Consider the following 14,603-nt stretch of genomic DNA (forward strand, 5'->3'; position numbering starts at 1 on the left):
ACCTTTTTTTGAATTTTCTTCCTTTTCAACGCCGTTTTTCGGGGATTTCGGATTTTCTTTGAATTTTTTCGCAATAATATTCGAAAAATAGATAAATTTAAACACATTTTAATGCAATAAAAATTTTTGGTCGGAGTCCCCCTTTAAATTTTGGCAACTTTTTGAGATTTATATTCAGCGATTTCTGGGATTTTTGACTGAAAATCTAGCATTTTCTCCCCAATTTCCATCTCAAAAATCGTACTTCTTCTTGTGCACCGCCCATCTTGGGCAACTTGCCCAACAATTGCGCATTCTCCAAGTGCTCCACAATTTTCTCCTCCAACGATCGGCTGCTCGACGTGCCGCCGTTTTGAATCAGCGAATTCACCTGAATTCTTATTGATTTTTCGGCTGAAATTAGCCGAAAAAAACCTCCTGAACCGCCACATAAAACGCTGAAATTTTCGGGTCCGCATCGAAAAAAAGGTAAAAAATGAATAGAAAAAATTGATAAGAAAATGTCGTAAGAGAAAGTGTTTGCACACAAGACAGTGAGAAAAGCGAGGGAAGTTCAAATTTTACTGATAACACAGGAAAGGAAGCAATTTTATAATGGATTTCTCAGGACGGGCGGTGTATTCGTGACACTAGAGCCTGTCGTGTCGTCTGCCATCAAAAATCTAGTAGTATTTGGAAGCGGGGTAATCGAATTTTGATAGGTTAATCCAGTGTTCAAAGCGGAGCTCGTGTCGCGGAATGGGGTTCTCTGGAAGAAAAACATTTGAAAAATCGGGAAAAAAAATCCAATTTTCTAGGTCAAAATATCAAAAAATTGGCGATAAATTCAAATTTTTCAATGAAAATTAAAATTTTTACTCGAAAAAACGGTCCAAAATGACGAAAAATGCTCTGAAAATTCGAAATTTTAAGCGCAATTTTTTTTCGTAGGATTCGGTTTGCGAAGTCCGCAAACACAGAAGCGCCGGAAAATCAGCGCGAAATTCAAATTTTTCATGTAAAAATTGAAAATTCGCTAAAAAAACTTAATTTTACGGTTAAAAACAGCGAAAAATAGTGATTTTCTGGGTTAAAATTTCCAAAAAAATCCAATTTTCAGATATTTACCATATTCGGATTATTGGCATATGGTGAATTCTGGCCTAAAACCGTCTTGAATCCGACGCCAGCACTTGGAATTGTTGTAGTTTGTAGTCCGACGGGCGCCGGTGAAAAGCGTTGATTCCGGTACATCGCCAGTCCTGAAAATTTGAAGTTTTGAAGTGAAAATTGTGTAATATTTAGCAAAAAATGTGTTTTTTTTGAGAACTTTGAGAAAATGGAAAATTTGGAAAATTGTAATTTTTTGAATTTTTTCCAAATTTTCTCCCCAAACTCACTCTCTTTAACACTCTCATTTTCGACTTTCAAGCTCTCAAAACTGGTCATCGTCTCCTGCATTTTGACCCTTTCATCCTCCAATTCCTTCTTCAATATGCCAACAGTCTGTGTCAAATTCTCAACCATCGAGTCCTTTTCCTTCAAGTCCGCTTCCAATTCTCTCAATTTCCGGATATCTAGGCTCTGTTGGCTTTGCTCAACGGAGCTCCTTTTCAGCTGACTTTCAACCTTAAATTAGACTAAAATTGAAATTTTGGCGAAATTTTTAAAAATTGCAAAATTTTAAAAAGTGCAGCAAAAAAGGCGAAAATTTGAGCAAAAAAATCAGATAATAAGAAAATTTTCAAAATTGAAACATTAAAAAAAAAATTTTTTTTTTGCATTTTTTCAAAATTTCAGATTTTCGGCCGTTTTTTTTCTCGAAATTTGCAATATTTTGCAATTTTTTGAAAAAAAATTGAAATTTCAAAAAAAAAATTTCCGAATTTTCAGTTTTTAGCAAATTTTCTAAAAATTTGTAAAAATCAAAAAATTGTCAAAAAAAAATTCGAACAATTTCCCCCATTTTTTTGCCAAAAATTTGTAATTTTCAGCTAATTTTCTGTGATTTTTTTTGCATATTTTCAAGCAAAAACTCTGAGAAATCGTAACATTGAAATTCCAGGGGAAAAAATCCGAATTTTTCTCAAATTTTCCAACTAAAAAATTGAAAAAATTGCGAAAATTGTTTCTGCAATTTCCAATTTTCCTAAACCTTCTGGAAGTTTCTCTGCAACGTGGCAAGCTCCTTCTGATGAGCCACATTTCGTTTCTGCAACTGATCCACTTTCCCCTGTTCCTCTCCTAACATCTTGCCGACGATTTCCAGCTCCTCCTGATTCTCCTCTAGCTCCCGATTCACCGATTCCAGATCATTCTGTAGTTCGGCCACTAGATCCTCCTTCTCCTCAGCAATCACTCGAATATTCTCGCGTTCCTCTTTCACCAATTCCAACTCATCCTCCATTTCTCTAATTCTCTCTTCCTGCTCCTCTATCTTTTTTTCCAGATCTTCTATCGATTGATTCCGCTTTTCCATTTCGGCGACTTTCGTTTTTAGAGCTGCTAACTCGTCAGTGGATCTGGAAGATTTGAATTTACCGTAAAACCTGTGATAGAAGGGCCCCTATCTCGGTTCCTATAAAAGATATTAGAAATCTGTCAACTGATAAAATGTAGGTGATATTATGATTAACATTTTATCAGTTGGCAAATGCTTAATATCTATTAAAGAAATCGAGATAATTGAGCTCAGGTTTTACGGTATCTCATTTTTCAAAAACCTAAAAGTTTGGAGAAAAGTTACATGTGAAATTTTTTACAGATATTTTTTGCATTTTCATGATTTTTGCCAATTTTCTAATTTTGAATTTTCTGTTTTTAATGCTAATGATTTCAAAACTTTTTGTCTGTCAATGAAGCGCACTTTCCAATTTTCTACATTTTCGATTTAAAAAAATTTTTTTTTCAGAATTTTTTGATTTTTCGGAATTTCTGCTTTTTTTTCTCAAATTTCAAAGTTTTCGAATTTTTTGTTATTTTTCAATTTTTCGAAAAGAAAATAAAGGATTTTTGAAGAAAAAAAATTTGTGGTTTTTTAAAGAAAAAATTGAAAATTTTCGAAATTTTCAAAATTTGCAAAATTTAAAAAAAAACCGAAAAAAGCAAAAAAATTCGAAAATTCTGAGAATCAGAAAAAATTAGGCCAACGTCGGAAATTGGCGAAAACGCTGAAAACCACAAAAAAAACGGAAAAATTGCAAGAAATCAAAATTTTTTTAAAAATCCAAAATATCGAACATTTTTTGAAAAAAATCGGAAAATTGCAAATATTCGAAATTTTAGAAAAAAAATTTTTAGCCAAAAATTGAAGATTAAAGAAATTGACAATTCCGCTCGACCGATAAACAGTACCTGTGCAACGTGGCAATTTTTGTCGACTGTGATGAACAAATTTTGAGCAAATGAGCAATCAACAAATCCCCTCGGACCGCCTGTAAGCTCATCGCAAAGATCTTTCCCTTGGAGATGGGTGTCTTCGAAAAAATCTCAAATTCACACGAATTCTTGTCCTTTTCCAGTTTTATGTTGATTTCCGTCGGTGGAACTCCTCTATTTTCAATTATACTATGATATCCGGGTTTTGCCCGGGCGTCGACCTCAATTCCATCCTCGTCAGCCGTTTTTACAATATTTTTGCACAATAAATGTTGGATTATCACTTTTGGAAATGTGTCAAAGTCCACTGTTAGCTCATGAGCCTTCGCCAGCTCTTGGTATTTTTCGTTGTTCAAAATTGCCGCGAAAAGGAACTCGAAATCGTCGGCGCGAGAAATTTCGAATTTCAACTCTTTCTCGCCATGCTCCCCTCGCTGCTCAAGGATTTTCAGTTTCACACGTGTCTTGTAGGCTCTGAAAATTGAATTTTATGGGGTCGAAAATTCAAATTTTCTCACTTATAGTCATGCGGATCCGAATTCACTCGCTGCAACAGCGACGCACTAAGCGTCTGATCGAATAGAGCCAATCGACTAGTCATTTTGTTAGTGGAATCTGCAAGAAAATCGCTAAAAATCGCCGAAAAAAAAAGAGAAAAAACCAATATTTGAGGTTCGCGCGCTTTCGCTTCGGCTACGCGGTTTGCACAGAATGCGTTACATCTTACGAACAATGGGAGAAAAACCAATATTTGAGATACCGCGCTTTTTGCGGAGTACGGTTGACAATTGCGGACCGCGCGGTGTTGGCACAGAAGGCGTTGGATTTTACGAACAATTAACATAAATAAATTTTTATTGGGCTGTTTTTTTGGATTTTTAGCCTTTTTAGGCTGTAAAATAGGTATTTCAGGTACTAGAATAAAAAAATTGCAAAATTTCAGTGTAAGTAATGAAGTTTTGACACTGGATTATGCCCTAAAATCTCAAAAATTCTATTTTTTTTTTCATTTGAATGAAGTACTTTTTTTAAATTCTAAATCTTAGTTTTTTCCGGTTTTCTGATGTGCTGAATATTTTTTCAACCTATTTTCTCTCTTAAAACCCACTTTTTTCGCTTATGAAGCCTCATTTTTCTCCAAAATCCAGATTTTCAGGTAATGAAGCGCGCCGAGTCGGAGCTGTTTATTCCTCATCGCTTTTTGGGCGTTGTCGTTGGAGATGTAAGTGTAAAAGAAGCGAAATTTTTTAAAAAAATAGCGTTAAAAAAAATCGATTTTGCTGTAGAAACTATGAAATTCGATTTTCAAGTTTTCCCCGAAATTTTCAGTTTTAATAAGTTTTTTAGCCTTAAATTCTGTGCTGTTGCGCAGAATTTATGCTGTTTTCTGTCCCAAAAATGCATTTTTCAGTCAGAAAAGTTCAAAAAATGAAATTTTTGAAAAAAATGTTTTGAGCCAAAATTTCCGAAAATCTCAATTTTAAGGCCTAAATGATGGTATCTAAAGCAAAAAATGCCGGCATTTCGCTGTTTCAAGACCTGAAAATGCATTTTCAAGCCTAACTTTCCCAGGAAATTAAATTTTTCAAAAACCCTCAAAATCTTCCAGGTCGCCCCCTCAATCCGCACGACCTTTGTCGGAAAACGCTCCACCCTCTCCGTCCTCTGTCCAATCGATAATTTCATAATTCAATACAACGGAAAAAAGTTGAGAGCCATTGGAATGTCCGATCCTCTGAACGACCGTGTCTCCGCAGTCGCTTCCTCCAGTTCCAGCGTCTTTGCAGCAGCCGGCACCCGAATTTCGGTCCTCCCATTCTGCAGAGAAATCACTGAAACCCTGGATCTAGGTGTGCCGATTGCTCAACTTACTTTGATTGGTACCCAACTCATCGCCATCGATTCGGATTCCGGAATCCACGTCATCGAAACAACCGGAGAGAATCTTCAGAAGAATCTGCATTTAGAGGGTTCTGACACATTTGAAATCAGTGCAATTTGCCATCCCAGCACTTATTTGAATAAAATTGTTCTGGGAAGTGCTGGAGGCAAATTGAGGATTCTAAATATTCGAACCGGAAAAGTGATTCATGAGTTTCAAAGGGAATTTGGAGCCAGAATCACTCATCTGGAGCAGACTACGGCTTTAGACGTGCTGGCTGTGGGGTTGGAGAATGGAGAGGTTTTTCTGTTCAATGTGAAGATGGACAAGGTCCTGGGAGCGTTTCGGCACGATGCCAAAGTGACGAATATCGCGTTTCGGTGAGTTTTTCTAAAGTGTTTTGGGGTTTAAAAAATAGAAAAATCGAGAATTTTTCACCTAAAAATGATCAAAATCTCAAGATTTTGCCGGAAATGCGATTTTTCAAGCTAAAAATCAAGAATTTCTAGAATTGCTGACCTAAAAAAATATTTTGGAATTTTTGGGAAATACTCGAAAAATCGGTTTTTTGACTGCAAAAACGGTTTGAAATCGAAGAAAAATCTCGAAAAGCTCGAATTTTGTGCTTGAAATTTGGCTAGAATGCACTTTTTATCTGGAAAAAACTTACAGAAATTCCAGAAATTCTGACCTGAAAATCTGAAAAATTAATCCTTTTGGATGCAAAAAACGGGAATTTGAGGCCGGAATAGCTATTTTGACACTTGAAAAACTCGGATTTTGAACTCAAAATTTGCCTGAAATGCGATTTTTCAAGCTAAAAAATCACGAAATTCCAGAATTTCTTACCAAAAATCGGTATTTTTACATGCCTCGGTTTTTTTTAGACTTGAAATGCTTGGAAATGGCGGTTTTTGGGTCTAAAAATCGAAAAAAATCTCAAATTTGTGCATCTTTTAAAGCAGAAATGTCGAAAAATTCAGCTCAAATAACGATTTTCGAAGCTGTAAATCTTCAAAATGGCGTTTTTTGAGTTTACGAATTTGTCTCCAATGCATTTTTAGTCAGAAAAAACCTTGAAATTCTAGAAATTCTGACCTGAAAATCTGAAAAATTAAGCTGTTTGGGTGCGAAAAAACGAGAATTTGAGGCTAAAATAGCTATTGAAAACATGAAAAACGGATTTTGAACTCAAAAATTGTTGAAAATGCACTTTTGAAGCTACAAAATCACGAAATTTCAGAATTTCTGACCTAAAATCGGTATTTTTACTAGCCTAGAGTGAAAAATCCCGTGCATTTTGACCCAAAATTTGTTTTTTAAGACCAAAATTCCTCAAAAATACATTTTTCGGTGTTTTGACACGCTCTGATATTACCCACCAGTCGGTTTACGCCCCTCCGGGGCTCAACCTCCTGGCCTCCGGTTACAGTTCCCGTCATTTCATAAAGACGTTTCGTCATTTTTTTTTCCGGAATATTTTTTCTAAAGGTCCATATCCGGAAATCAAGAAGTTTTGAGTTTCAGAAATCCCTAAAACAGAAATTCGGTAATTTTAGGAGTTAACATTCCCAAAATCAAGCTATTCAGACAATTCAGAGTTTGGAAAGTAAGTCATTCGGAAGTTCAGAGATTAGTAAATTAAAAAAAAATCCGACGTTCAAAAAATATTCGATTCGGAAACCCATAAAAGCGTTTCAAATGCGATTCGCTTAGGTTTCCTGAATTTTCTGCATACTCGAATGTTTGAATTCTCAAGTTTTTGGGTCGCCGAACTCTTTCGAAAGTTCATGATAAAAATTTTCGAAAAATCGTGATAAAAAATTCGTTAGTTAAGAAATTGAGAAAGTCGGAACTTTTAATTTAAACGAAACTTTGAAATTTTCAAAATTTGAAATTCTAAAATTCAGTTCATATCTGAATCTCCTGGATCCCCAGAATCATAACCTTTCGATTTTTTTTTATCTTTGAGAAAAAATTTTCTGAATAAAAAAAACCTTCAAAAGTCTAAATTTCGAATTGGGGATTTCAGGACTCAATTTCTGAAACCCTGAATCTCTGAACTCTCAAGTTTTCAAGTTTTCTAATTTTTGAACTTTCGGAATTCTGACTTTCTAATTTCTGGTACCCTGAAATTCAGAATTTCAAAAATTATGAAGGGAAGAAGATCGAAAGTTGAGAAATTGAGATCAACCTTTGAAATTTCGATTCGAAACTTCAGCGAACTCTGAATTTTTTATCTGAATATGAGAAAACAGTGTTTTTGAATTCCCATTTTTCGAGTTGATGAGTCTCCGAGTGTAGATTTTTTGAATTTCCTATATCTTGAATTTTCGAACTTTTCAAACTTCCACTTTCCGATGTTCTGGATTTCCGGGTTTATGACTTTTTTACTTCAGAATATCGTAAGCTCGAAAGTTTTTGAATTAATAATTTCGTAACGTAAAATTAACTTGAAATTTCAATAATTCTTTTTTTTTGAATTCAAAATAACTCGGTTTTCTTTGTGAAAACGCATATCAAATCTTTGAAACATGTTTTCTCCTTTTTACATATTCGTAATTATATAACACCTCTTCCAAGTTTCCGGACCATAGCAAATTTTCCGACCTATGTCTCTTTATCCAAAAAATTCAGGGCATATGGACATAACTTTAAAAAACGAAGTCTAAATATTTTCATTGACTCCGAAAAAAAACTGGATAACTTTGAAATTTAACTAAATGTTTCTGTTTGACTAAATGTAATCTATTTCTTGTGAAATATTGAAATCCCTTCTTACCGAATTGTTAAAACCGATGAAAAAATCTATTGCACACATTCTCTTTCACTTTTAAACTCTCTACAAAAAAAGCAAAAACGAATCGCCACCGGTCGGACTCGAACCCGCATAGCGCGCACAAAAGTGAGGCGCGTTAGCCGCTACACAACGGGTGACCACAGCGGGGATTACGGAAATGGTATACACGTGTGTGGGTTTTCCTCGCCCTCCTCCCTCGCCCTGCCCTCCACCCTTCACTGTGGTGAAACCAAGGAACGTCTCCAGAAGACTTCAAAATCAAATTTTCGAAAAATGAAAAGGTCGGGCCTTCAATTAGACACATTTCTGATCTATCTGTCCAGGTTTTAGCTCAATCGGTTAACTTTGAATGGGTTAACCGTCATGCGGCATACATACGCACATACGGAATCTGGTGAATGTTATTAGTAATGATTTGGCCTAAAAAAACCATAAAAATTAAACAAAATTGACCCAAAAATTCTGAAAATCGTATTTTCAGCGATGACGGCGAATCAACGATGGTGACTGCCGATGCGAATGGAACCATTGCTATTTGGGATTTGGAGAAACAAGAATTGCTGGGAAAAATCACTGGAATTCATTCCAATGAAATAAATTGTCTGCATTTTATTTCCGGGGAGCCGATTATGGTAAGAATTTGGCAGAATGGTTGAAAATAAGCTGAAATTCGACTGAAATTGACCTAAAATTCGTCAAAAATGGGTAAAAATGATCTGAAAATCATGATTTTCAGCTATTTTTCGCGAAAATTAGGTCAAAAATAGTCTGAAACTCTGAGAAAATGAGCCAAAAATGGTCAAAAATGAGCAAAAAATAATAAAAAATGAGCCGAAAATGATAAAAAATGAGCCGAGAATAATCAAAAATGAGTCAAAAATGGTCAAAAATGAGCAAAAAATAATAAAAAATGAGCTGAAAATGGTCAAAAATGAGCAGAGAATAATCAAAAATGAGTCAAAAATGGTAAAAATGAGCTGAAAATAGTCGAAAATGAGCAAAAATGAGCCAAAAATGAACCAAAAATGAGCCAAAAATGGTCAAAAATGAGCAAAAAATAATAAAAAATGAGCCGAAAATGATAAAAAATGAGCCGAGAATAATCAAAAATAGTCAAAAATGGTCAAAAATGAGCAAAAAATAATAAAAAATGAGCTGAAAATGGTCAAAAATGAGCAGAGAATAATCAAAAATGAGTCAAAAATGGTAAAAATGAGCTGAAAATAGTCGAAAATGAGCAAAAATGAGCCAAAAATGAACCAAAAATGGTCAAAAATGAGCAAAAATGAGCAAAAAATAATAAAAAATGAGCCGAAAATGGTCAAAAATGAGCAGAGAATAATCAAAAATGAGTCAAAAATGGTAAAAATGAGCTGAAAATAGTCGAAAATGAGCAAAAATGAGCCAAAAATGAACCAAAAATGGTCAAAAATGAGCCAAACATGGTCAGAAATGAGCCAAAAATGATGAAACATAAGCCGAAAAAAAATCAAAAATGAGCCAAAAATAGTCAAAAATGAGCTGAAAATGGTCAAAAATAAGTCTAAAATTAGTTTAAAATGTCTGAAAAAGCCAAAAAATCGGATTTTCAGACATTTAAAGCAAAAAATAAGCAATTTTTAGCTATTTTCAGCCATTTTTGTCATTTTTAAGCGATTTTCAGCCCCCTTTCCCCCTCAAAGCCTCTATTTTTCAGCTCTCCTCCTCGCTGGACAACTCGATTCGTCTCTGGATTTTCGACAGTGCCGATGGAATGCCGCGTGAGCTGATTCGTCTCGAAGGACACTCGAAACCGTGTGCAAGTGCTAAATTTGTCAGCCAAAATGAGATTGTGACGGCTGGAAAGGATGGATCCATTCGAAAATATGATGTTACATCACTGACGATGAGGCAGAAGCTAGGATCTGTTGGACCGGGAAAAGACAAGAAGTGAGAGTTTTTACAGGAAAAAGGAGCGAAAAATTCAGGAAAATCGATGATTTCTGTAGAAAAATAGATAAAAAATGAGCTCGAAATCTTTAAAAAACGGAACATTTAAAAAGAAAATAGGCTCCGCCCACTTTTGGCCATAAGCTCCTTTAATTTTTAAGGCTCCGCCCACGCTTCTTGTAATCGGTAAAAAACATTAAGCTCCGCCCACTTTAAGCCACAAGTTAGGCTCTTCCTCTAACAATCAGTGAAGAAATTAGGCTCCGCCCCATTTCTCTATAAATCGAGAAAAATTAAACTCCGCCCACTTTTCCAAATTAGGCTATACATGGAAAATTAGGCTCCGCCCACTTCGCTTGCAATTAGGATAATAATTAAGCTCCGCCCACTTTTCTTATAGTCCGGCGAAAATTATTATTCGCATACTTTCCATTTCAAGAATTTGGGGGAAAAATTAGGCTCCGCCTACTTTTAGATGAGACGCAATTTTGTAGGAATTTAGGCTCCGCCCCCTCCTCTAGCAATCAGGGAAGGGAATAGGCTTTTCTCTAGCCTAAAAATTAACCTAAACACTTTTCCAAATTATGCTATACATGGAAAATTAGGCTCCGCCCATTTTGTAGGAGTTTAGGCCTTGCCTATTTTGGCTGGAATTCAGCTATTTTTCTATTTCAAAATCGGTTATTTTTGACTGAAAATCTGGACTTTCAGATGATTTTTCGCTGAAAATCTGTGTTTTTCCCATTTCAAAATTGGTTATTTTTGACGGAAATTCTGGACTTTTCGGGTTCAAAATCGAAGATGTCCGATCAAAATTCCAGAAAAAGTAGTTGTTTTATACAAATTTCCAGCTGAAAACTGTTCAATTTTGGCTGAAAATTAATGATTTTCCAATTTCGAAATTTTTGAAAATCTGGATTTTTTTTTTGAAAAGAATTTTCATCGGAAATTATAAAATTTGGCTCAAATTTAGTGGTTTTCAGTCAAAAATTGAATTTTTTTCTTATCAGAAAACCAAATTTTTTTTGAAATTTTCTGCGGAAAATTGGTTTTTTTTTCACTGAAAATCTGGAAATCCAGATGAAAATTTTTAATTAAAATTTATTTTTTTTCCCAGAGGAACCGTCCCATCGAATGGCACCACCAACATTACTACTGACGTTCAAAATGTAGCTGAAATTGCATTTGGATGGCAGAGAGAAGCCGCGTGGAACAATGTCTTCTGTCGTCAAGTGTAAGTGCTTTTTTGGCTGGAAATCTGTTCCAAAATCTGTGAATCTAGATCAAATTTTCAGTTTTCATGCTGAAAATCCCACTTTTCACAATGTTTGGAGCTGAAAACTTCAATTTTTGGGTCAAAAATCAACGAAAAAAAAAACTAATTTTCAACTTCAGTTTTTCGATTTTTTGAAAATAAGCTGAAAAAATTACATATTTGAGCTGAAAATCCTCAATTTTTACTGTATTTAACCCAAAAACGGCAAATTTTGTGTCAAAAATCGCATTTTTCACAATTTTCAACCCCAATTTTCCTTCCAGAAATGACACAAAAATCACCACGTGGCAAACCCGCAACAACACTCATGGAGCATTCCATCTGGAGCATGATCGATTCAAAAAGAAGGTGGATTTTATTGATGCGAGTGCGACGGCCCTTGCAGTCTCCTCTTGTGGAAATTTCGTTTTTATCGGATATTCTACAGGTAAAAATGAGGAAAATTGAGGATTTTGGACGAAAAAATAGGAAAAAAAATGAGGAATTTGGGCAAAAAATTGGGGAAAATTAGCTAAAAATCGAGAAATTCGAGAGTTTTGAAGAGAAAATAGGCTCAGCCCACTTTTCTCGGTGTTTATAAAATTAAGCTCCGCCCACTTTTTATCTTAAGCTTCTTCCTTTCATTCTTTTTAGGCTCCGCCCACTCTTAGACGAAAATTAGGCTCCGCCCGTGTTCTGTGGTTCTGACATTAGGTCCCGCCCATTTCTCTTAAAATCTAGAAAAATAGACTCCGCCCATAGTCAGGGGAAATAGGCTCCGCCCACTTTTCTCAAATTTTGCTTTTTAAAAATAAGCTCCTCCAACTTTCCGACAAAAATTAGAATCCGCCTTTCTAACGACATTAGACCCGCCCATCCGAAATCGATAAAGCTCCGCTCACTTTTTTTTTCATGATTAGGGACAAATTAGGCTCCGCCCACTTCTACCAATTGGCTCTCTCCCATTTTTATGTTTTTAGAAATCAGTGAAAATATTGAGCTCCGCCCACGTTTTTTTGTAAATTATGGGAATATGTAAGCTCCGCCCATTTTTCTCATAATCAAGCAAAAAAATTCAGGCTCCGCCCATTTTTCCAGTGTTTAGTGAAAAAGAATAAGCCCCGCCCACTTTTTAGCAATTAGGGGAACTATGCTCCGCCCACTTTTACGAGAAAGTTCATTCTGAACGAAATTAGGCTCCGCCCACTTTTCTGCCAACAACCTATTCTAATCCCCAAAAAATTGGTATTTTTTCAGGCCACATCGATCAATTCAATGCTCAATCGGGTCGTCACGTGCACTCATACACCTCCGCACCGCCTAAATCCTCAAAAAAGAATTCCAAAAACCGAAAATCCAAGTCCTCGTCGTACATCAACTCAAACGGGTCTCTTCAAAACGACGCCCCAGCCGCTGATTCTCCAATCACCGCGTTATCAGTGGATCAGTTGAATAAGGAGTTGATGGCAGTTGATAAGGATGGACATATCGTATTTTGGTCGTTGGCAACGAAGAAACCAGTAGCCAGAATGTTCAAATCCGGTGTCCAACTGGGAATCAGTGCTCAATGCCCTGTGAATAGTCTTGTGGGCGTGGTCTCAATCACAGAGGCTGGAAAAGAGGGCGTGGTCTTGGTTGACACCATTTGTCATACTGTAGCTAGAGCATTTGAGCACGTTGGACCAAAAGTGAATGCGCTGACTTTCTCTAGTGATGGAAAATGGCTCCTGGTAGCTGATAATCAGAGCTATGTTCGAGTTTTTGACATTGTGACGTCCCAACTCATTGATGTGCTCTTGTTCTCGAAACCCTGCGTCTCTCTGTCTTACAATGAGACTGGACAGTATCTGGCTACAGTACACGAGGGAGAGAGAGCCATTTACACGTGGGCGAATAAGGAGATGTTCGCGATGGATTGTGTTGTGAGAGCACTTCCGCCGAATTATGTGCCGGAATGGGATGCGGGTAAGGCTTGGAAAGGGGCGTGGCTTAAAAAATTTAGTTCCAAAATTTGAAATTTTTACCCCAAAAATGTGAAAATAGGCATTGAAAATGATCCTAAAATGATTTAATATGCATAGGCAGCCCAAAAATGAGTTTTTGTGCCATTTGAACATGATGGCCTAGAAAATTCAATTTGTAAAAGTTAGGCCACCATGGCAAAATGACCATAAAACTAGCCTGAAATGACCCTAGTGTGTTTTCTAGGCATACATTTTTTGAATTCCTGGATCCGCTCGGAAGGTGCTCTTCAATTTTGAATACACGGCTCCATTTTGACGATCTAGCTCGCAACTTGCTCGTATTATATGTAAAATCATGAGAGGAATCTAATGGTATCGGTTGGTGAGCTAGAAAGCTAAAACAGAAAAAAGTTGCTTTGCTCGTCAACTCTAATTCCAGGAATTCTTTTCTAGGCCATTTAAACGTGGCGGCCTAACTTTTTCATAACAGGATTTTTCTAAACCACCAACTTTTTTGGCCTAAAAATAACCTTGCATGCATCTAGTGTGCTTTTTAAGCCGTTTGAGAAGGGCGGCCTAACTTTTGCAAGTTGAATTTTCTAGGCCACCACGTTAAAATGACTGAGAAATGGTCTAAAATTCATCTAGGGTGTTTATAGATTATTTTAACATGGTGGCCTAACTTTTTCGAAACATGATTTTTCTAGGCCACCATTTTTTTTGGCATAAAAATGACAGAACATTGAACTGATCTGTTTCCTAGGCCATTTTGACATGATGGCCTAACTTTTATGTAGTTTGAGCTTTCTAGGCCACCACGCAAAAATAGCCTAGAAGTGGTCTAAAATTCACCTAGTGGGGTTTCTAGGCTATGAACAGGCTATGGTGGCCTAACTTTTGCAAGTTGAGTTTTCTAGGCCACCATACAAAAATGGCCTAACATGCCCCTAGTGGGTTTTCTAGGCCATTTTAACATGGCGGCCTAACTTTCTGGAAACATGATTTTTCTAGGCCACCAACTTTTTTGGTCTAGAAATGCCACCATGGTAAAATGACCTAGAATCAGTCAGGTTACCTGACTCAGGTTTCACCCTGGTAGGTTTTCTAGACCATTTTTACACGATGGCCTAGGAAAATCACTTTGCAAAAGTCAGGCCATCATATTAAAGGTGGTGTACGGTGAAAATTTTTATTGCATCAAAATGTGCAGAAATGCATGTAGATTGACATAAAAATAAAGAAAAAATTCAAAAAAAATTCCTTCATCGAGAAAAACGCATCGAAAAATACGCTGAAAGCCCTTAGAGACGAGGTTTTTTCTAGGCCGCCCGGTGAGTAAAAGCGCGCGAATTCAAACTTTTGAAATTTTTTCGCTCGTTTTCACTTTTTTTTTTGTTTTTTCAAGAGTTTTCAAGG

The 14,603-nt window shown here is 36.2% G+C and overlaps 2 protein-coding genes across 2 annotated transcripts in view; one reads left to right on the forward strand and one right to left on the reverse strand.

Moving 5' to 3' along the window:
* Positions 1-589: 589 nt before the first annotated feature.
* On the reverse strand, positions 590-3,958 carry Cbr-sas-6 (the record flags this gene model as incomplete). Its single annotated transcript, XM_045244944.1, has 6 exons — positions 590-748; positions 1,108-1,241; positions 1,380-1,608; positions 2,135-2,501; positions 3,334-3,831; positions 3,876-3,958. The coding sequence occupies 6 exons, from the start codon at positions 3,956-3,958 to the stop codon at positions 590-592; spliced, it is 1,470 nt and encodes a 489-aa protein (XP_045097553.1).
* Positions 3,959-4,516: 558 nt separating this feature from the next.
* Positions 4,517-14,603, forward strand: part of CBG22378 — a gene marked incomplete at both ends in the record, with an annotated part of 11,422 nt that continues 1,335 nt past the window's right edge. Inside the window, 7 exons of the mRNA XM_045244945.1 lie at positions 4,517-4,585; positions 4,967-5,619; positions 8,521-8,671; positions 9,736-9,968; positions 11,086-11,202; positions 11,508-11,671; positions 12,481-13,207. Of these exons, the coding sequence (XP_045097554.1) occupies positions 4,517-4,585; positions 4,967-5,619; positions 8,521-8,671; positions 9,736-9,968; positions 11,086-11,202; positions 11,508-11,671; positions 12,481-13,207 (2,114 nt within the window). The remainder of the gene's footprint in view (positions 4,586-4,966; positions 5,620-8,520; positions 8,672-9,735; positions 9,969-11,085; positions 11,203-11,507; positions 11,672-12,480; positions 13,208-14,603) is intronic.

The sequence above is a fragment of the Caenorhabditis briggsae genome, assembly GCF_000004555.2.
Source record: "Caenorhabditis briggsae complete genome, chrIV, whole genome shotgun sequence".
Classification (NCBI taxonomy): Eukaryota; Metazoa; Nematoda; class Chromadorea; order Rhabditida; family Rhabditidae; genus Caenorhabditis; species Caenorhabditis briggsae.